The following is a 23,505-nucleotide window of genomic DNA, read 5'->3' as shown; positions in this document are numbered from 1 at the left end:
AGTAAGGTTGGCCAACCATGTTTTTGAGTAATACCAATGGCTAAACCATTGTAAGCATATTTTCGTTATTTTTTTTGACGCAACCCTTTCAGGTTCTTAGTTTAACCCATAGCAACGCCCTTGACAACGAAAATGCTTTTCTTCGACAATCTTCGGAAATTTTCGGAAATGACGTCACACCGGGAAGTTGCGAGAGAAGTCGGCCATTGAACTGCATTGTTTGCATTGCTACTCGGTAAGATGACCCGGCGATGTGTGGTGATGTATTGTTCTCAAGCTAAAGAAAAGTTGTATAAGTGGCCAAAAGATAACAGGGCACGTAAATGGTCAACTTTCATTCGCACGAAGCGAATGAATTTCACGCCATCGTCGAGGAGTGTTCTCTGTTACAAACACTTCGAAGATGCCTGCTTCCTCAACCGGTCTGCTTATGATAATGGATTTGCAAAAAAAGTAAGTATGATTACAATTATTTAGAAAAAAACGTGGAATTTATGGATAGATCACTGATGACTTTGACAAAGCAGAGCTTCCAACAGTTGTGGAATGAACAGTAGAAACTAGCGACGTGAACCGAAAGCTAACGTCTCGGTGCTATTCATATCAACGATGAGTAATAATGGCAGTGAGACAAATTGTTCTGAAAGTAAATTTCAATAGGTTGGCAGCATTGCTTTGTTGATCAAAGAACATGACACGTCCTTTTGAAAAACTTCCAATCATATGTCAATCTTACTGCATTTTATGAGTCATTAAATAATTAAATATTTGGTAAGGCAGGGTTAGATGAAATGTGATAGTTGTTTTTTTATTTTATTTATTTATTTATTTTTGCCGGTAGGTTTTATAGGTTTTATGAGCGACGCATATTTTTAGTGTCACCTTATGTTTCTGCAGGTTATTGCTCAATACAACTGCTGTCCCAACAATTCACCTGCCTCCACAAGACCAGCAGCAGATTCAAAATCCACCTGCCCAGCGTGCAGCAGCAGCTAACCGAGAAAGGAAGCGAGCCGTAGCTGAGGCTATCACCTCTGCAGCTGCCTCTGAACAAGAAATGGCTGATTACGAGGGTCAGTTATTGCAGGATCAATCCTGTTCAAACAGCCAAGATGATGAAGTTATGCCACCACATAGTGTGGATAAAAGTAAGTTAGGCGGAGTTGTTTTTGTCACTATGTACTTACCAGGTATTATTTATATTTTTATTCTTAGAGTTGTTTGCTAGTTTAACCTGAAAATATAAATATTGTCATACCTTGTATCTGTAGAACAACCAAACATCTGTCACATGCCAACTAACATTTATAACAAACTAAGGAAATGAAATTCATTTGAAGGTACTGAAGTCAATGTCGCAGTGGTGGAACTCCTGACAAATACCATGTTTGTCAACGATGTCATGAAAATGTCTCACCTCGGACAGACCAGTGGTGTGTAAGCTTTTCACAGTGTGGTGAATCACTTTGCCCCAAAGATGTACAACTTCTCGTACAAAGGAATGAAAAGCAGGTGCGTTTAAGAAAACTTTGATGAAAGTATGAAATGGAGACTATAGTGGTGATGAGGGGGGAAAGTAACGTAATGAAGCACTTGCTTTGAGGCTCCTCTAGATGGTGCTCATGGCTTAAACATAACAGCTAGTGCAATGGAAATTTATTAAATTTCCACTGCATCTGTTCAACTAAAAATGCCATCTCAAAGAATCGAAAAAAAACATATATATATATATATATATATATATATATATATATATATATATATATATATATATATATATATATATATATATATATATATATATATATATATATAATGTGCTTCTTCAAGTGTGATTTGTCCATGACTAGTAGAACATATGGATGAAATGTAGAACTTAGAGATATAAAGCTATTTCATCACAATGTGACAATTTCTTTATAAGGCAATTTTTGTTCAATTCCAGAATCATTCTCGCTGCTATGCATTATAATGAAAATGCTGGGAGACCACAGAAAGTGACGAAGGAAGGAATACACTCCTACTGCATCGTTTATCCCAAATATAAGAGTGGTGGCTATTCTCTGAGAAAGATATTGGTGGATGAAACTTATGGTAAGTTATGAAACAAAAACAATTCCAGGCAGATGCATTACTGAGTGTAACCCATATGTCACCCAAATATTTATCATCCCGATTTTTTATTTTTTTTTGTAGACTATGTGACTGACTGCCTTTCAGAGGCGATGAAAGTGATTGACGTTCCAAATAAGTACAAAACCGAATGATGTGGTAGTCGAGCCACAATTTCTTACAGCAGCAGTGAACAGACCGGACAAGTCAAATGTTATTGCTGAGCACCATACGAGATTCCTCAGGAAATAAAGAATCATATTCCTTGTATTAAGTTGTCCTCATTTGTTTATTCTTATTATGATGCAACCAGTACAAATCACAGTTCTGGAACATTTCTCTGTGAAACACGAAACCCTTTGAATACAGCTGACTCCTCTTCTCCTGGTGGTGGAAAATGTGCCCTGATACAAGACATTGCAACATGCTGGGAGCAGAACACGGTTGTCCAGACCAAGAAACTTCCAGCACCAGCGCACCAATTGTCTGTCGGCAATATGTCTATACTTGGCATCCTGTGGCCCATCAAATGCCTTGCCTTTGTACTGCTGCTTGTAGGTCATCCATGCCACCTATAATCCATATGGGTTCAGGCACACAGCATTGAATCCAGGATGATCAGTGATGCAGTCCAGTACCTGATTGAAGTGTTCCTCTCCTTGTAGACGTAGTCACTACTTCTTGAATTTCATGGCAGCAAACACATTCTACAGCTGTAGGCATTTGCTGGCAATTACCACAAGTACGCCTGAAATTTATATATAAAAAAAAAGTAAAATACTGAGCGATGACACCATGAGCAGAAATGTTATTGAACAAGTGTATTGCTATACCAATCAGTCAATAATTCTGTTTATGAAAACATTTGTTTCAAAATATACAAGTACGTGGACGGAATCATGTACAAAAGTAAGAAATAGTCATTGATAAATCTCTCAAGTACAAGTAAAAAAAATAAAAATTGCTGAAAAGAATACTCAAGTACTGAGTAACTGCTTTAAAAACAGTCTGATTTATTTTATTTTTTGTTTTAAATGTCATCAGACAAAAATATAAAATTATGTGCAAATGCTGGCATCTTCAAATCATAAAAAAATACCACTGCCTATATATCTTACCCATCTTGTAATTTCGACGGGTCTTGTCTCCATTCCATGTCAGGTGTCTGGGCGCATTATCAGCATCCTGATTAGCATTTGGCTCGTACATGTAAAGTCCAACGTATAAAATGCCAACCTCCTCCTCTTCCTCCAACTCTTTAAAAACTTGGTTCTCCTCATTTTCGCTCAACCTATCGCTGACATCGCTGTCTGAATCGACGTTTGAGTGGCTTTGTATAGCGTCTGTATGGAGCGCTGCCATCGCTGTTCCCGGTGTGACGTATCACTTCCGGGTTTGTCGCCCGCCAGGCTCGAACTTCGGAAAAGCGATTATTTCGTCAAATATATAACATATAAATTATTTTTTCATACTTTATTTGTTGGACAGTGTTTCAATGCTTCAATTGTGACCCTATATGGTATTTTATGAAATTACTTCACATTTGGCCTTTAAGGAGGTACGCTTTGAGCCCCGCATACATATCCCGTGCCGGGGGAGAGGTGATAAAACTCACGGCTCTGGCCGCCGTGGAGCTCCCGAGCTGGTAGTGGTAGTAGCGCGTGGAATCGTCCGTAATTCCTCGGATGGCAAACTGAGCTTCAGCTTGTACAAACCACGTCGCTGCGGCCGACTCCCAAAACTCCGGTAACTTGAGATCAGCGGAGTTTGCCATGTAGCTCAATTTGATCAAATTATCAGCCTCGGAAACGTCAACGAGGCGGATGTCGGGGTCACCAATGTAGCGAGTAGTGACGGGAGTCGGAGGCGGAGTGTTGAAGTCTGGAGCCAAAGACTGGCGTTTTATTGACATCAGCTTCTCAGTGTTTAACAGCAACTCTACACTCTGCGCGAGGCACACAGGCCAACGTCCTTTTATCCTTTCATTCTTTCATCCTAACCAACTGCTCCCACCCGGAACTCCCCCTTCGTCCCAACGTTCGTGGGTGAATTATGTTCCCATCACTACAAGCCACGCTTGTCTGTTGTCACATAGATATGCTTTTTGGACATTATTTGTGGGACTTCTACCATGGCTGTTCTACCATGGGTAAGTATGGTTTGTGTTTAAATAGTGTTATTTTGTCATGTTTAATTTATTCTGAGCTCATTTTTTTGTCTTATATGTCCGACTCATGTCATGCTATGTAGCTAGCTAGCTTCCCTCCCAAAAAATGAGTTTGCAAACGGTTTTATTTTGAAATATACCGGATTTACCGTGATGCGAGACACCCGATTTCCTCTCCGGCGAGTGTAATTTCTTCAACTTCACGAAATTCCGCCTGCAGCGTCCGGAAGAAATAGAACACTTTTGAAAATCTTCCGTATCGCCGCAGTCATTCCGCACCGCAGACGCACCGCACCTCAGCATGCGTGAATTGACTTGAATGCGTTCTATCCTTGCGGTGTCCGTATGGCTTAACGAGAGTTTTTTCGCAAATCCAATGTTTCCATTACCAGCTTGCTTTTGCGAAACATGGCTTTTGCGCAAAACTGAGGGTAATGGAAAACGCACCTATCGATGAAAGAGGACAGAATCAGTCTCCTTTCAGCAGTTGATCAGAGACGTGATTTCAACGTGCATGACGTCACACACGTTTGCGACAAGCTAAGTTTGCTTATAAGCTAGCTCATAAACAAGCTGCTGCTGCTGCTGCTGCTGCTGCAAAAAGAATGGTCCAATTTTCCTATCTCATCCAAACTGCCTCTCCTCCAAGCGCCGAACTTCCATCTAGTCCACATCCCGCGCATTACCACCGCGCTTAGCGGCAACGTTCGCATCCTCAGCTCCACCGCCATCCATCAAGGGGCTGTGAAAAATGCTCCCTGTTTTCCTACAGTTAGGCCCAAAATATTGAGACAGTGACACAAGTTTTGCGATTTTAGCTGTTGACAAAAACATCTCCAGGATACAATCATATAATCAATATAGAATTAAAGTGCAGAGTCTCTGCTTTAATTTGAGAGTATTGACATCCAAATTGGAGCAGGGGTTTCGGAATTACAGCTCTTTAACTCTTTGACTGCCAGGCGTTATAAAAACAAAACAAAAAAATCCACAGTGCCAGCCACTTTTGAGCATTTTAACTCATCTTTCAAGGCAAAAAGAATATTGTTTGCCTTTACTACATATACAATGTGGCTACGAAATGAAAGATCGCATTCCATTCACTGGAATTTTACTAATCAGCATGAAACGTCTTTGGCAGTCAAAGAGTTAAAATGTAGCTGTCTCTTTTTCAGGGGACCAAAAGTAATTGGACAATTGAGTCAGAAGGCTGCAAAAAATAAAACAAAATAAAAACATGGGGCCGTCCCTCATTAACCTGTCATCAAATACGCAGTTTAAAAGATCTGGAGTTGATTCTAGGTGTGGCGTTTGCATTTCGAAGCTGTTGGTGTGAACACACAACATGCTGTCAAAAGAGCTCTCAATAGAGGTGAAGCAGCCCATCCCAAGGCTGACAAAAAAAGAACAAAACCATCAAAGAGAGAGCAGAAATGTTGAGTGGCCAAATCAACAGTTTGGGACATTGTGAGAAAAACAAAATGCTCTGGTGAGTTTGTGAACTCAAAAAAGTCCTGGACATCCATGGAAGACAACAGTGGTGGATGATCACACAATCCTTTCCATTGTGAAGAAAAACCCCTTCACAAGATCCACTCAAGTGAAGAACACTCTCCAAGAAGTAGGTGTATCAGTATGTAAGTCTACCATAAACAGAAGACATCATGAGAGTAAATACAAAGGATTCACCACAAGGCGCAAACCAATAACCAGCCTCAAAAATAGAAAGGCCAGAATTGACTGCCAAAAAACACCTGACAAAGTCAGTCCAGTTCTGGAACAGCATTCTTTGGACAGTTGAAATTAAGATCAACCTGTACTAGAATGATGAGAAGAAGAAAGTTTGGAGAAGAATTGTAACAGCTCATGATCCAAAGCACACCACATCTTCTGTAAACATAGTGGTGTTGTGTGATGGCATGAGCATGCATGGCTTTCAATGGCACTTGGTCACTTGTGTTTTTTTGATGATACGGTGTAGGAGCCACATGTTATTTTTGCTATTTGCAGTAGATGACCACAGGTGGCAGGGTAGGCACTGCCTGAACCTGTCCACCCTCCCTCCCTAATCCTTTTAAGCACAGGTTTTTACCACTCGCGCATACATACTCATACATTAATTTCATAGATAGAATTTAGTTATAAAGTTAGCAGCATAATTTCTGCCACCTTTGTTTTGGTTTAAATCATTGAAGCCATTTTTTTTTTTTGTGGACAATTATTGGATTAGTCGAGCGTATCAAAAACATCTCTCACCTCCATCCACGGCGACTACAGGACCCAAGGTTAGTCGCTCCAAAAGTAAAAACCCGTATTTTTTCGGAGCTTGTGCATAAGCGTTTGTAAGCATTTTGCCTTTCATAGCGAAGGAAATATGAAACACAAAATCTGATGCCAGCTCCCATCATATAGTATTTCAAAAACTGAAGATTTCGTCCGCTCTTTTTGTTCCAGGTCTTTACATGGTGCAAGTTTGAAGTAAATCGGATGAAACATCTAGGAGAAGTGGGGAAAAAGCAAAACGCTTGTATATGTGCAGAAATGGGCCAAAATCGGACATTTATAAATATTTTATAGCTCACTTCCTGTTCATTTTAGGATATGGCTTCTACAAATTTTTTTGTATGTGCCTGCCAATTTTCATAGCCCGAGGTCAATCATCCTGGGACTGTTATTTTGTTTTTCCACTCCAGGTGTAGAGCCATTTTGCTGCCAACATTCATGACTTAAAAACGTTTCAATGAGGTTTCGAACATGTTTAGGTCTCCAAAAATGTGACTCATTTCGGATAAAAATAAAGAAGAAGAATTTCTACAGATACAATAGGGACCTCCACAGCAGTCACTGCTCGGGCGCCCAAATATAGAAGAAAAATAATTTCTATAGATACAATTAGGACACCTACGCAGCGGTTGCTGCTCGGGCCCCAATAAAGAAAGAATAATTAAGTTATGATAATATAATTAGAGATAATAATAAAACAAATAAATAAAACTTATTATAATCAGTATTATAATTGTATTACATTATATTATTATATTATTATTAATAATTACTAAATAATATAATAATGAATTAAGCTTAAGTATACTCTGTCTAAATCTATAATGTAACAATCCCAAATGAATCTTTGCAATCAGCGTTGAAACTTTGAGCCCAACAGCTGGGTTAAATGAAAGCATTACAGCCAGCATGCACATGGCCACATTATTTCAGCCATGTAAGTAAGCCTCGTAATTCTCTGTCTTTCTGCCTTCTACAAGACACTAAGGTGCAGCCATCTGATGGCGACCACTACACACCTCCCTACTCCACCTGATTGGCTATAATCTAAATGAGCACATGTTCTATATCATGGCTTTTGACTACATAACTACTCTGTTAATATTTGGAGGAAGTGCTGGAGGACAGGGAGTTCTCAAACCGCTTGACCTTGAGGTCACAGGAACCTGAGCTGCGGTGTGGCACATGGCAATGAATGACTCCTAATGATTTAGATGGTATCTTTTACACAGCCCAGAGAAAGTTGATATCTCTGAGCAATCTGGATGCTGAGAAAAAGCAGAGGCTAGAAAATAAGTCCCACTTGTTTCAAATTGGGGTAATGCTGTTTCATCAGCACAGCGTGTCAATGCAGTGATGAATAGTTAACTGCAGATGACCACACAGCAGCTCTGAATGCTCTCCTGCTAACATGTATTGTATGTGTGTGCGTGTCATAAGGTGCAAGTACTGTATTTTATTTTTTTATGCATGGGTTTATATAATCTTGTTGTTTTCTTGTGTTATTTTTTTTGTTTTGCTGTATTTTGTATTTGCTGTGTTTTGGTTGCAGTGCATTTGTTTTTATCGACTTCCATCCAAATTGACAGCCTAACAAACCACAATTGCCTGCACCTGTGCAGCTCTGGCCTTCCCCAAACAAGTTTTCTTTTTAACCAATCAGAGGCTTGGACAGTGCCTTTTTAAAAACTCAGGTAGATGGAAAGAGAACGCAGTACGGGACGAAGGAACACGAACAGAGGAACAGAGGGGAGAGGGCAACCACAATAGGAGCAAGGCAATAGATGTTATGTGCTGGAGTTGGATCCTAAAAACGCACACACAAATAAGAATTTAACGCTTTATTCACATAACATCAAGAGGCGTGAAACTAACTTGGGCTGTGACAGCGAACAGAGGAATAATCCGGCAAACACACGCTTCTCCGTCTGACTTTTATAGTCAGCGAATTGGATCTGATAGGCTGCGGCCAGACATGTGGGTAACCCTGGTAGGTTGCTGAAGCAGAACAGACATGGATTTATCTGATTAGCTGCTGACTGATACGTGGGTAAAATTGATTGGCCTCTTACCAGTCGAAAGAGATTAAAGATTCCTGACATCACATAGTTGCTGGTTACATGCTGATTACATCAGTTCAAACAAAATATCGGACCCCTCAAAGGACGCCTCACAGCGGCCCCCCAGGTTTAGACGGGTGGATGGAGTGCAATTCACGCAGTAAAGACTGATCAAGAACCCAGGAGTGGGGAATCCATTGGCGGTCCTCCGGTCCATATCCTTCCCAGTCGACCAAATACTGCACCCCCCACCCTCTCCACCGAGAATCAAGAATTTCCCTTCCTGTAAAAACTGTCTCACCATCGATCAGCCGAGGAGGAGGAGGCGGCACCGACGGCGGGCTCAGTGGACTGGAGACAGCTGGGTTGATCAGAGAAACATGGAACACCGGATGAACCTTGAGAGTTGGTGGGAGGCTTGAGTTTGACAGAGACCTAAGATGATTACGATGATTGACTGTGACAATTGAAGCTGCTTCTACCCTTTAATGGCCACCGTCTCCGCTTGGTACAATAACTTTAGAATGTTTTAAATTTTAGACGTTTTTTTTTGTTTGTTTGATTTTTTTTAGGGCCCGAGCAGCGACCGCTGCAAGGTCCCTGTTATTTTTGTAAAAATTCTTCTTCTTCTTCTTCTTCTTCTTCTTTTTCTTTATTCTCCGCAAACGATCGCGATTTTGGGTACCTAAACATTCACGAAAACTCACCAAACTTTGCACACTCCTCAGGCCCGGCGAAAAATGTGATATTATATAGTCGTCATAACAACGCGACTCTATATCGCCCCCTAGCGTAGAAAAATAAAAAAAAATAAAAACCAAGCCCGGCACGTTTGAGCTAGAGCAACGAAAATTGGCAGGCACGTGTAGCATGCCGAGACGCACAAAAAAGTCTATTGGGACCATGTAGCTAAAATGTACAGGAAGTGAGCTATGAATTTTTTAATGTTCAATTTTGGCCTATTTTGGCACATTCACTGTGGTCATGCTTTTTCCCCCTTTGCAAACATTTTTCATCCAATTGACTTCAAACTTGGCATTTATCATCTCAAGACCTGAGAGAACAACTGGGCAAAACATCTTGCCTTTTCGAAATACTATATGACGGGGGCGGGGCATCAAATATTGCCTTTAAAATTTCATTTGGCCAGAAAGATCAAATGCTTAATAACTACCATGTTCAAGCTCCAAAAAAACTGAAACTTCTCAGGCAACGTAATAGTCACGGCCTGAAAACATCTATATGATAAAATTCAGTTATACATATAGCACCACCTAGTGGTAACAATAAATGTCATACTTTACGTTTTTAGCTACTGTGCTTTAGCTCGTTGAAGGGATCCAGTTGAAAATTGGTCAGAAAAGCCTTAAGATGTTAATCATGCCCCACACCGAATATTGTAACTTTTGGCCAAAGGGCGTGGCCTCTACGGTGACGCAAAGTCTGAAGATTTTTCGTGACAATAAAAGCTGCATTAATTTGACCGAGATGATCCTATCTTCTCAAAATTTCACACATTTGATGAGAGTCCAGCCCTAAAGACATCTATGAACTTATATTTCATCTTACTGATAGCGCCACCTAGTGGCATTTTTTTTTCTTACGAATTTTCTTCGACGTTTTTCTCCAAACACGTTAACTGGACCTACCTCATATTTGCTCAGATGAGGGTTTCGGTCTTCACGATGTCACAACACGAAGTTTGTGAGTTTTCGCGAATTGCTGTGGGCGTGGGTAAGCGCTGTTCGCCAAGAAAACAACGCCAATTTTGAGCGCCTAAACTGGCACAGAAACACATGAAACTTGGCACACACATCTGGCCTGGTACAATGAGCAATATTTTATTGTTGATTGTGCTATTTTTGAAAAAAAGGCTCAATAGCGCCCCCTAGAAATTTTTAACGAAGCAGCCCCGGTTGTACGTTTAAGCAAGAACGACGGATATTTTTAGGTGTATGAGGGAGCCCAAGACCTACAAAAAAAGTCTCTTGGACCCATATGCTAAAATGAACAGGAAGTTAGCTACGAATTTTTGAATGTCCCATTTTTGACGATTTTTGCACATTTACAGGGGGCATACTTTTGCCCACTTCTCCTACACGTTTCATCCGACTGAGTTAAGACTTGACCTGGACCATGTCAAGACCTGAGCCAATTACAGGGGGAAAAATCTTGACTTTTCAAAATACTATATGATGAGGGCGGGGCATCAAAATTTGTGTTTCGCACTGAAAAAGGATATGCTTAACTCATTCACTCCCAAAGACGTATTTATACGTTTTTTAGGTTTTTGTTTGCTAGAGTTTTTGTATGAAGGCTTTGATGCAGTTTCTGAAGTGGAAGCTGAAAGCGATGGTAATTATTACAAAAAAAAAGTGTGCTTCATCTGTTTCATAATAAAACAGATGAAGCACACTTTTTTTTTTTTTTTTTTTTGTAATAACTACTATCACTTTAAGCGACCACTTCAGGTCAGAAACTGCATCAAAGCCTTCATACAAAAACTCTAGCAAACAAAAACCTAAAAAAGGTATACGTTTTTGGGAGTGAATGAGTTAATAACTCCCCAGTACATGCTCCAAAAAATCCCAAACTTGACATGTATGTTTATAGTCAAGGCCTGAAGGTATCTCTATGACAACATTCAGTTATATATGCAGCGCCACCTAGCCCTTGAGGCATGAAAAAAATACCCCACTTACGGTATTTTTACAAAAATTGTAAACACGTTTCGCAATGAAAAAGGATATGCTTGATAACTCCCCGGTACATGCTCCAAAAAATCACAAACTTGACATGTATGTTTATCGTCAAGGCCTGAAGGTATCTCTATGACAACATTCAGTTATATATGCAGCGCCACCTAGCCCTTGAGGCATGAAAAAAAAAAATACCCCACTTACGGTATTTTTACAAAAATTGTAAACTCATTCTCAGTGTGATAACTAAGTCATTTATGAATATTCTTTTACTTTCCACCACTCAAAATGTTCACTGGCATCAGACCTATCCAAACATACATATTTTTTTATTTAGTTTTATTTATTTTTGATAGCCTCTATGGACGTTAAAAGCAGTATCGTGAATGAAGGATATGCTTAATAACTCCCCGGTACATGCTTCAAAAAATCCCGAACTTGACACGTATATTTATAGCCAAGGCGTGAAGGTATCTCTATGACAAAATTCAGTTATAAATACAGCGCCACCTAGTCCTTGAGGCATAAAAAAACACACACAAAAAAACACGGTATTTTGTACAAAATTTGTGAACTCATTGTAAGTGTTATAACTAAGTCATTTATGAATATTCTTTTACTTTCCACTACTCAAGATGTTCACTGGTATCAGACCGATCCAAACATATGTACTTTTTTATTTTGTTTTATTTATTTTTGATAGCCTCTATGGACAATAAAAGCAACATCGTGCAATGAGTACGAGCGTTGATGGGTATATATACTTTTGCAAAAAATACCAATCAGGTCAACTGATTCCCTAAAAATAAAAAAGGACGCTGATTTTTGCAGATCTTAACAATCACCAAAACCCATTGAGCTTGACACACACATCACACCTGGCAAAAAAAATCCACATTTAAAGGTTTATCATGCCATGTTAAAAGAAATTTTGCTCCAATTGTGCCAGTACCCCAATGTGCGAGTTCCCCAACGTGCAAGTACCCCAACGTGGCCCGGGCTGCGAGGGCCCTTTATAGCTGCTCGCAGCTCTAGTTTTGGAAATGAACTTCAATTCATTAAACCTCTTATACTTGGTGTACATAAGTTTTGCACTAAAAAACAGTTGAAGACTTTTTGGGGGGCGCGATTATGCACTTTACGTAGGGCAAGCAATGCCTAGCAAGATGATTTTTTTTTTTTTTTAAACCACCCCTCTCTTACAACATATTTCTGGTTAGTTTATCAAAGGTTGGAATGTTGTTTTTTTTTGTCATGTAGTTTATGAATGTCTACTGATCATAATCCAGTGACTTGTTGAAGAAAAAAACAAAAATAAAGGGAAGCAATAATTTCTAAAACACTCGCTGTACCAAACAGATACTATTGCCGTTTGAGGGGTTAGGAGTAATAGGACACACGTTGTCTGCCTCTGCCAACATTCTCTCGAAGGTGTACTCAGACAGTAGGTAAAATTTCAGACACAAAGTAGCTGTAGTATTCATATTGTCTGCTTTACCTGTTTGACATCTATTAAACACGACACAAAAAGGAGAGAAGACACAGTTCAAGGCTCGCGAGGAGAAAGGAGAGGAACTGACTGATACAATTCACTACCCTACTCTCTGAAGAATCCTCTCCTCACCCTGTCTTTTTATTTGGGTGTTCCAATCCTAAAAATGCAAAAGCAAGGTGTAACAATTATCGGCCGGTTGTAACCTTTTGCAACCTCAGTTCCAAAGGAACTGCACTCCTGTGTCCTGGACATGCCACCGTGGGGTGTGGGGAGGCCAATAACATCCCCCACAAACAACCACACACGTTCTGAATCCAACATTTTGCAACAGAACAATGAATTATGAAATGTTATGTTTGCCATTTTTGAAATGTTGACTCCATGAAATGTCATGAAAATGTTCCATTGCAGTGGCAGATTCTCCACTAAACGTTCATGTGTATGCACGTTTTAACAGTGTAAGCTAGGTAACATTCAGTTTGAGGTATTCAACTGTATGTGTTGCATTGATTGAATTTTGACCTTAGAATCTCAGTAAACATGGGATCCAGATTCAATCTGATTAGTCTTTAAGCATTCTTTATTGCAAGCAGAAGCAATTCTTCTTTTCAAGCAGAAGCGATTCTTCATTGCAGCAAACGTATGATAACTTATCTTAAGATACCTAGGCTCTGTGAATGTGAGTGCGGAGCAAGGCAAAGCATTCTTCATTGCAAGCAAAAGCAGTTCTTCAATGCAGCAAATGTATGATAACTTATTTACAATTATTCCTACACATATGCTGTGTTTCAGTGAGCTTAATGACTCGAATCATTGACATATAATTGTGCAACCGTTCAAATACAAGTATTGAAGCAAGCCTTATTGTATTGGTAACCAAAGAATGGCATTGGTAAATTAGTGACTGAACTTTACTGATTTCTGTAGACAAAGACAAGTTCATGGACCTTGTTAAATATCAACAAGTCCCTTTGCCAGTGGATGAAGTATCAAGTCAATGACATGTTTGTCCCTTAATCTAATACAAGAGTGGGAGTTGAGAGATGCAGGAAAAAGGACACCCTGCAGAGGACTGCAGGGTGTCCTTTTTATGACAAAACAGGACATTTGCCAGTGCACAGTGAGCTCAGAGGTCGATGTCTGTACTGTACAAAGGGTCAGAGCAGATGGAAGTGTGAGAAATGCAAGATCTTCCTCTGTCTCAAGGCAAGCAATCCATGCTTTGAAGCTTACTACAAAAAGGACACCTGATGGTGTTTGAATCCTCACACAGTGGTCATTGTGCATGTATTTTATGACAACTTTCTTTGCCTATTTATTGTTTGTGGCCCATTAAGCATGCTTGATGTAAAAAATTCTTTTGAAATTGCGGATACATATTCCCAAAACAAGATTCCACATGACTTTGTCCCCAAAACCCTGTCACAGTTTAGCCAGCGATGCAATATGGCACAGGTTCATAAAAACTACAATTTTAGATTTTTTTTTTAAATTGCCATGTTTCTTTGCTATTTGTATCCCTAAAACTACAATTTTAGATTATTTTTTTTTAATTGCCATGTTTCTTTGCTATTTGTGTCCCTAATAACCAGGAAATGCAAGGATTTTTTTTTTTCTAATGAGGATTTCTTAGTCCGGCCATCAACTTCACCCAGATGATCCTATCTTCTCAAACTTTCACACATTTGATGACAGTGCAGGCCTGAATACACTTAGAACTATTTTTAAGCGCAGCGGTAGTGCCAACCTACTGGCAAAAGGGAATACATTTGTTTTTTTGATGTTTTTCTTCTAGCGGGTTAATCAAATCAACCTCATATTTATGTTTAGTCCTTCATGGTAATGAAACATGAACTTTGTGATTTTTCATAAAACGCTGTTGGGCCAACTCGTATAAAACAAAACAAACAAACAAACAAACAAACAAACAAACAAACGAATAAAAAAAACAAGGACGCTGATTTTTAAGGGTCTCAACATTGACGAAAATTCATTTACCTTTGTACATTCATTACACCTGGCAAAAATCAAAAATCAAAAATCCGTATGTCAAGATTTATTGTGCTATTTGAAAACAATTCGAATTTCAATGTTCTAGTACCTCAAAGTGGCCTGGGCTTAGGGTGACCAACTGCTCATAAGCCCAATTGAGAACAAGGGGTATGTTTCTGAGGGACAATGTGGGACATTCCTCAACGATGTGGTGGCCCCACCCCGCGGGAAGACTCACTGATGGTGGTTTACCCATTTCTACATACAGCCCTGGCTGCAGACTAACATTTTTTGGCAGGGACGCGGTAGCCCCTAACTTAAAAACTTTAGGAGCACAGAAAGAAAATCTAGGGGTGCACACGGTAAATTGATTTGCAAAGTAAATATTCATATTTCACAGCATTTTCATTGTATTACTGATACTATGTTTTTGATTCAGATTTTTTTTGTACAAGTTTTTACACATTATAAACACTAAATATACATTTACATCTTACAGTGAGGAGAATAAGTATTTGAACACCCTGCAAATTTTTCAACCTCTTAGAAATTATGGATGGTTCTGAAATTTTCCTCAGAGGTGCACGTCCACTGTGAGAGGCAAAATCTACAATAAAAACTCAGGAAATTATATTCCATGATTTTTTAAGAATTTATTTGTATGTTAGTGCTGGAAATAAGTATTTAAACATGTGAAAAAATACATGTTAATATTTGGTACAAAAGCCATTGTTTACAATTACAGAGGTGAAATATTTCCTGTAGTTCTTTACCACGTTTGCACACAATGTAGGAGGAATTTTGGCCCACTCCTCTGTACAGATCATCTCTAGATATCTTCAGGTTTAAGGGCTGTCGCTGAGGAACACGGAGTTTCAGCTCCCTCCAAAGATTTTGTTTTGGATTTAGAACTGGAGACGGGTGAGGCCACTCCAAAACATTTATATACAGTCAAACCTTGGTTTTCGAACACTTCTGTTCTCAACCAAATCGGTTTTCAACCAGAAAATTTGAGAATTTTATGTCTCAGAACTCGTCCAAAAATTCGGCTCTCAACCAAACTGAAAAAAGCCGAGCGTCCCTGAACGCGACTCACTCAGGAGCCGAGCTAACTCGAATGCTTCCTCCGTAGCACATTTGTGTTCAAAGTTCGTTTGGAGCAGACCTGTCATTGTTATTTATGCAAATCTTTTTTGTAGTTTTGCATCGTGTATTAACCCCTAATCATGAGTCCAAAGAAAGCAAGTGCAAGTGGTAAAGCTTGGTGAAGAAAAGAGGAAAGTAGTGCGCAGAACTATTGAATTTAAAAAAGAAATGTTTGCATTTTTTTTTTTCATCATTTTAGATAGGATATCTAAATAAAACAGTGTCTATTTCTACCCTTTTCTATTTATGTTAAATAGTATACAGTGCAGTTTATGGTGTAAAATAGCTAAAAAAATAAAAATAAAATTTTTTTAAAAGTTTTTTTTAGATTTGGAACGGATTAAAATTATTGCCATTAATTCTAATGTGAAAAATTGTTTCGGATTTCGAACAAATCGCTTTTAGAACAGCCTTCTGGAACGGATTATGTTCGAAAACCGAGGTTTGACTGTTCATCTTACGGAGCCACTTTTTGATTATACTGGCTGTGTGCTTTGGTTCATTGCCATGTTGGAAGACCCAACCACAACCCATCTTCAATGCTCGACTGAGGGAAAGAGGTTGTTGGCTGAAATCTCGCAATACATGGCCCTGTTCATCTTCATCTTAATACGCTCAGTCATTCCCTGTGCAGAAAAACAGCCCCAAAGCATGACGCTTCCATGCTTCACAGTAGGGATGGTGTCCTTGGAATGGTAATCGTTGTCTTCCTCCAAATATGACAACTGGAGTTATGACAAAAAAAAAATACACATTTTCGTCCCAACTGATCACATGACTTTCTCCCATAATTCCTCTGGATCATCCAGATGGTTTTTGCTAAACTTCAAACTAGCCTGGACATGAGTTGACTTAAGCAGGGGAAACTTGCGTGCGTTTTATGCCATTACATCTTCATGTTTACCAATAGTAACCTTTGAAACAATGGTTCCGGTTCTCTTCAGGTCATTGAGCAGCGCCTCCTGTGTAGTTCTGGGCTGATTTCTCGCCTTTCTTAGTATCACTGATACCCCATGAATTTGAAATATTGCATGGAGCCAGCCCCAGTCTAAGGGAGGTTGACAGTCTTCATTACCCTCTCTATGTTCTAGCAATTGCTCCAACAGTTGATCTTTTTTCAACAAGCTCTTGGCAATTGCCCAGTAGCCCATTTCACCCTTGTGGAGAGGTATACCGTTTTGTCCCTGTTGTCTTTTGACAGCTCTTTGGTTTTGCATATGGTAGCAGTTGTAGTCTGACAGATTGTGAGGTGCACATGTATTTTTATGCACCTAACAACCTAAAAAATGTGCTGCTAAGTTAGCTTAATACACGTGGATCGAAGGTGGACTTTTTTGAAGGCAGTGTTGTGTCCATAATATTGTATGCTTGCAGCCTCCCTCTGCTAAGGGTGATAGAGTGGAATGAAGGAGGAAAGTATGGGGTTCTTGGTGTGGGGGACAGTGAGAAGGCAAGAGTAAAGAAGGAGCGAGATAAATGCCGGTGTCCTTGTCTTTCATTATGGACTAACATAACTGTTGTGGTTTTGAGGCAGCATGAGTAATGTGGACCAAAATGTGAGGAGACTCAGTTATCAGACAGAGGTAATGAGTAAACGTAGGGTGATTTATTGACAAGATCAGTGGGCAGGAAAACCAAGACTTTGACGTGACTGGACTGGACATGACTGGACTGAACCGAGCGTGGCGTGACAGGACTAGTCTGGACCGAACTGAGCGTGGCCTGACAGGACTGGATTGGACTGAACCGAGCGTGGCGTGACAAGACTGGACTGGACTGGACTGAACCGAGTGTGGCGTGACAGGACTGGACTTGCCTTAACTAACGGGGAGTGATTTGGCTTGACTTGACTTGACTGGCTGTAGCTTGAAGGTGTGGCTTGAAGATGTGGCAAAACTTGACGTGGCAAAACTTACTTGACCCACATAACACCAACAATGCACCCATACAAAAATAAACAAAGCCCACATACTAAATTCATCCCTGCTAATTGCTTGAAAAGACACAGCTGGGGCTGCTCAAGTGGCTGAGGGCACTGATTGATTGACCACAGAGGGAGGGGAAAACACACATAGGTGGACGTGGCTAGACATAACGAGACAAGGGGAGAGACTAGGAACACAAAAACACTAAGCACAGACAAAAGACCGCAATCACACCAAAAAACAAATTAAATACCAACCCCACAGAACAAAAACATTAGTCCAAAAAACAAAAAGATCCAAAAAAAAGGTGAGCGGGAGGGATCACGGCCCACCAACGGGGCGGGACAGGAGGGCATCCCGGATGCCAGACAAGAGGGGCTCGACTGGAGGGCGTCCCGTTGGCCAGACGAGAGGGGCCCAACTGGGCGGGTCAGGAGAGCATCCTGGGCGCCAGACGAGAAGGGCCCGACAGGAGGGCATCTCGGACACCTAATTGCAGCAGACGGTGACAGATCATGCAACGCTAAACCAGGAGCAGATGTCAGCGGCCGCTGGGCTTGCGCCACATGACGAAGGGAAGAGGACGGTGACAGGTCGTACGCCGCCGGAAGGAGATGTGAAGGCGGCGGCGGGGCCTGCGTTACCGGACCAAGACTGTGAGGCAGCCACAGGGCTTGCTCCGCCTGAGCAAGAACATGTGCTTGAGGCTGCCATGGCAGAGGCGAAGAGACTTGGTGCAGCACAGGCGAAGAGGCCAGGGGTTACAGCAGCTGAGCGGTAGCTTGACCTTTAGGCCCACGAGGACTGGCTTCTGTGGAGCCAGGATGGGGACTTGAGACTGCAGCAGACGAGAATCCGTGACTTGAGACCCTCATGCTTCTCTCTCATCATATCAAGTCTCAAGCCATCTTAAGATGTGTGTGTCTTCAGATCAAGGGAATATGTCTTAAGATGTCTTCAGACATTCAATGTCTTCAAGACACAAAAATCTGTTCGGGTGGTATCCGTGTTGCTCTTGTCATGATACCATGTCTCAAACCATCTTAAGATGTGCATGGATATATGTATGTCTTAAGACATTCAGTGTCTTCAAGACACAAAAATCAGTTTGGGGTAGGGCTGGGCGATAAATCGAATTAATTCGATTAATTTGTCCATTGAAAGTGCCATGATGTGAAAATGAGCTAAATCGTGAAATCGAGGTGCTTATAAATAAATACACATCATCTAACCTTGAGCGGCTCGCTTCTGTTTACGCTCGTTGTTTTGGGGTCCTTCGTTTGGTGGCTGGCGCGCTTGCTGATGACATCACCCTACTATAGCGAAGCTGCGGTATGTGACAACATCGGTAGGCGCACAGGAGCCCGCAACAGCCGTACAGGCAGTCCACATCACCGCCTGTTTTTTTTTCCCCGTTTCTTTTCACTCACGCAAACACGCACATAAATTAATGAACAAATTAATCAGGGTTCCCGCGGGGTCTAAAAAAGTCTTAAAAAGTCTAAAATTCAGAAAGTTAAATTTTAGGCCTAAAATGTCTTAAGAAACAGCCATATTTTCATCCCAGGTCTAAAATTTTATTTCCCGAGTCTAAAATTCGTACATCCGCTCCTTACGTTCCATGAAGTGTCTGCTCTGTAGAAAGAAGAAAAAAGAACAAAAAAATGTGCGTGTTGCGTTGTTTCTATTACTGTATTTGCGTGCTCAAAGTGAATGATAAATTTGAGTTGAGGGGGTGCGTTTGCATTGTAGTTCAATGTAGTTCAGGCGGGCGGGAGCGAAGGTACGTGGGACGGTGCAAATGAGATGTTTGGTGAGATGTGTCGCGCGAGGCTTGTTTTGCCGCGAGATACGACAACAGAAGGGGGAGGAATTATCGTTGTTGCTGTCTGCGGACATCCCGAGCTCATCATGTCAAGCTAACACTACCGGGACAAAAACAAACAAACGGGCAGGGTGGTGAACGACGAACTTGGCAGATATGGGTTGGTATGTATTCACGTTTTTGTTTTTGTTACATTTGTTGAACTGTGTACCAAAACAACAGAAGACATCACTATTGATATTAGCCAAAGCATATTAGCACAGTGGTGGCCAGTTAATTGCGATACTGAAACTTTTTTTTTTTTTTTTTCCGAGAGGACTTTTGCCATAATATAAGTAGAAGCAAAGCAAAGCCTCCATCTCCGGTGTGCGAATGTCAATGAAGCGGCCGCGTCCAGGGGTGTGAACATTGTACAGCTCCGGCAATGAAATGCTAGCGAGTAAAGCTAATCAAAACTTTTTTTTTTCATTTCTTTATTTAACCAGGCAAGAAACTCATTGAAAGTAACAATCGCCAATCCAAGAGGGATCTACAGACTTACAAAGCCCCTTAGCTATATGTGTGAATGTAGCATTGTTAATTAGGTGGCTCGGTACTCTGTGCACTACTGGGTACTGTACAGTTTACGTTCCGGACTTTCCGCCAAGATATTGCAGTTAGCTTGTCTGAACGGAGAGTGTGGACAATTATTTTTAGGTAGTCAGAACGGAAAGTGTGATCAGTCAATTTGTAAGGAAATGGGTAAATGCTAGTTCAACAAGAACTGGCTCAAAATTCCTGACTTTTCCAGCTGGATGAGTTGGATGAGGTAGCCGGCGATAGGCACTCGGCTCGTTGCAAAGTTTGCAAAAAAGATAAAGTTGGGGACTTTGGGCGCGAATATGGTTGTAGGCTATAGGCAGGGCAAGGCAAGTTTATTTGTATAGCACATTTCATACACAAGGCAACTCAATGTGCTTTACGCAAGGAAAGGCAACACATAAGCATCAACAAACAGTAGTTAACATTGAGAGGAAGAAGAGTAGATAAAAATAGGGACAAAATTTTGCATGTTCTCCCCGTGCCTCCATGGGTCTTCTCCGTCTACTCTGGTCTCCTCCCACATTCCAAAGACATGCATGGCAGGTTAATTGGGCGCTCCGAATTGTCGCTTGGTGTGCTTGTGCGTGTGGATGGTTGTTTGTCCCTGTGCGCCCTGCGATTGGCTGGCAACCAGTCCAGGGTGTCCCCCGCCTACTGCCCAGAGCCAGCTGAGATAGGCTCCAGCACGCCCCGCGTCGCTTGTGAGGAATAAGCGGTCAATAAAATGGATGGATGGATGTTGTATGCTTTTGCTGCACTTAGACATATTTGAAACCAATACAAGTTGACATGGTTTTGAGAATCAATTATGAGACCCATTTTTTTGGGGGGGGGGGGCCTTCGGTCGGTCGTGAAGTTAGTCTAAAAAAATTTCATAATGGCCTAAAAAAAAAAAATCTAAAAAAGGTCTAAAATTTCACTGAGTGATTCCTGCAAGAACCCTGTTAATTCATTCATCTGATGTGTATCGCGCACAAGTTTGAAAGCAAACGCAGGAGCGGAGCTCCACCGTAACGTCTCCGTGTGAGCCTGACGCAGTATACTGAGGCCTTTGCACGGTCTCCCAGGCGGCGAAGCCAACCCATGCCAACCGGCAGCGAAGGAAAGTGACGCTTCCAAATCACCGGGAGCCCCACATCAGCTACTTTGGCCAAACGGTACGCTGCCGACTCGCGCACATTGTCTGCTCCAGAAGACCCCAGAAAAGGGACTCATGTTCGGCTTTTACAAGAGCGACGTAGAGCAAAGTAAAAGCGTGTGCAGGGTTTGCCAAACAGCTATTAAAACGAAAAATAGCAGGCAGCACAACTAACCTCTTCCAGCACTTGCGCCAAATGCGTCCGAAAGAATGGGAGGAATGCTCACGTCTTCGAGAGTGCAGCGTGGCTAACGCTAGCAAAGATAAGTACACGCACACCATGAAACAACAAACGTGAGCTGTATTTACTACCGGGGGAAACATTGTGACATGCACCAGAGCTTGTCTTTTGCCAGAGTCAGTTGACAGGCTAGTTTTGCTTGTAAGGAATTTGAATCTATGACAATAAAAGGTGGTGTTGATTATTTTTACGCTGTTGAAGTTTTGTTATATACAAATGTTATTGTGAGTTGAGTTGTATATTTGCAGTATACTGGATGTGTGGTTTACAATACCTGTTTACAATTGTTAGAACTACTTGTGGCAATTAAGTTATGCAAAAGCTGTGAGTATTTTATTATTTTTTTGCACAAGATATGTATGTGACATTTAAGTTGAGCAAAAGATATGAGTAGCTTTTTTTTTGCACAAGCTTTGTGGCATTTAGGTTATGCAAATGCCATAAGTATTTTATTTTTATTTTTTTGTATAAGCTATGTATGGCATTTATGTTGAGCAAAAGGCTGTGAGTAGTTATTATTATTTTTTTTTGCACGTTATGTTGCATTTAAGTTATGCAAAAGATATGAGTAGCTTTTTTTGAACAAGCTATGTTAAATTTACCGTAAAACTGATAAAAAAAATGTGTGTACGTTATTGTCTGAACATTTTGCACAAGATTAATTTTTCAACATAATTTCATATCTTTAAACATTCAATATGATTCCACGTTTCTTCATTTTTTCATTCAGCATTTCAGCATTCACATGCAATTTATTTTGAATTTGCTTCATCTAATATGTTTTTTGCTTTTGTAATTACACTCACAAATACTAATTGAGCCATGCTTCTTTCAGGAAAAACAGACAGATGCTTATAACGTATCTGCATTTTAGTTATTAAATTTACATCAAAAGACAAATGCTAAGTTCCATTTTGGCTCATAAAATGAAATCTACTAACAATTTTACACCAACATGCCCCTATAATCTTCTTTTGACAAAAATAACTATTAAACACACAGGTCTGTCCAGTGACATTATTAATTTTAGCTAATAATATTCTACAAGGTGTGAACAGATGGCTTTTGTTGTGGACGCAAGGCAATTGCCATTTGTTTCCATTCATACACATACCGGATGAAAGTTGGGCAATTGTATTCAGCAGAGTTGTGCGTTCGACAGTTTGACAATTTTGTGGGAAGTGACGGAGGTCAGAAATCCTAGGGTTGGGGGTCTTTTAGGTAAGATATTGGCATGTTGAGCATCATCAGTTTATTCAGAAAGCGTTTGTCAATTTATCCTATTTGAAAAAAAAAATGATTCTATGTTGCAATACATAGAATCAATCTCAACTAGAGCTGCGAGCAGCTATAAAGGGCCCTCGCAGCCCGGGCCACGATGGGGTCCTTGCACGTTGGGGTACTGGCATATTGGAAGCGAAATTTCTTTGAAAATGGCATAATAAACCTTTACATGTAGAATATTTTTTTTGCCTGTGTGTGTGTGTCAGGCTCAACGGGTTTTGGTGATTGTTAAGACCTGCAAAAATCAGCGTCCTTTTTTATCTTTAGGCAATGAGTTGCCCTGATTGGTATTTTTTGTAAAAGTGTATATTATCATCGCTCGTTGTACTCATTGCACAATGTTGCCTTTATTGTCCAAAGGGGCAATCAAAAATGAATAAAACAAAATGGAAACGTACATACGTTTGGATCGGTGTGAAGCCAGTGAACAATTTGAGTGGTGGAAACTAAAAGAATATTCATACATGACTTAGTTATCACACTTAGAATGAGTTTACATTTTTTGTACAAAATACCGTATGTGGGATATGTATTTTTTTTTTTATATAAGCCTCAA

The 23,505-nt window shown here is 40.5% G+C and overlaps 2 protein-coding genes and 2 long non-coding RNA genes across 6 annotated transcripts in view; 2 read left to right on the top strand and 2 right to left on the bottom strand.

Annotated features, from left to right (window-relative positions):
* LOC144023894 (uncharacterized) lies at positions 1-2,382 on the top strand. 3 transcript variants are annotated; one of them, XR_013284637.1, is made up of 6 exons: positions 1-235; positions 349-453; positions 898-1,148; positions 1,341-1,512; positions 1,946-2,094; positions 2,197-2,382. It is a non-coding gene; the product is annotated as an uncharacterized LOC144023894 (long non-coding RNA). The 3 variants fall into 3 exon arrangements; XR_013284636.1 differs by lacking the exon at positions 1-235 and having other exon boundaries at positions 312-453; XR_013284635.1 differs by lacking the exons at positions 1-235; positions 349-453 and having other exon boundaries at positions 831-1,148.
* LOC144023895 (uncharacterized) lies at positions 2,236-3,632 on the bottom strand. Its single transcript, XR_013284638.1, has 3 exons — positions 3,231-3,632; positions 2,751-2,860; positions 2,236-2,684 (listed from the first exon to the last, which is right to left on the bottom strand). It is a non-coding gene; the product is annotated as an uncharacterized LOC144023895 (long non-coding RNA).
* A 12,989-nt stretch (positions 3,633-16,621) lies between these two features.
* LOC144023575 (uncharacterized) lies at positions 16,622-19,933 on the bottom strand. Its single transcript, XM_077529205.1, is given in 6 exon segments — positions 16,622-16,690; positions 16,692-17,123; positions 17,126-17,188; positions 18,212-18,368; positions 18,524-18,717; positions 19,916-19,933. Coding segments are annotated over 6 exon segments (933 nt in total).
* LOC144023574 (uncharacterized) overlaps positions 19,672-23,505 on the top strand; it is a 97,958-nt gene continuing 94,124 nt past the window's right edge. The window contains exon 1 of the mRNA XM_077529204.1: positions 19,672-19,868. The gene's annotated coding sequence lies outside the window, so the exon portion shown is untranslated. The remainder of the gene's footprint in view (positions 19,869-23,505) is intronic.

The sequence above is a fragment of the Festucalex cinctus genome, chromosome 8 (assembly GCF_051991245.1).
Source record: "Festucalex cinctus isolate MCC-2025b chromosome 8, RoL_Fcin_1.0, whole genome shotgun sequence".
NCBI classification, from domain to species: domain Eukaryota; kingdom Metazoa; phylum Chordata; class Actinopteri; order Syngnathiformes; family Syngnathidae; genus Festucalex; species Festucalex cinctus.
Note: the sequence above shows the minus strand (reverse complement) of the source record. Positions and strands in the feature narration are given on the sequence as shown.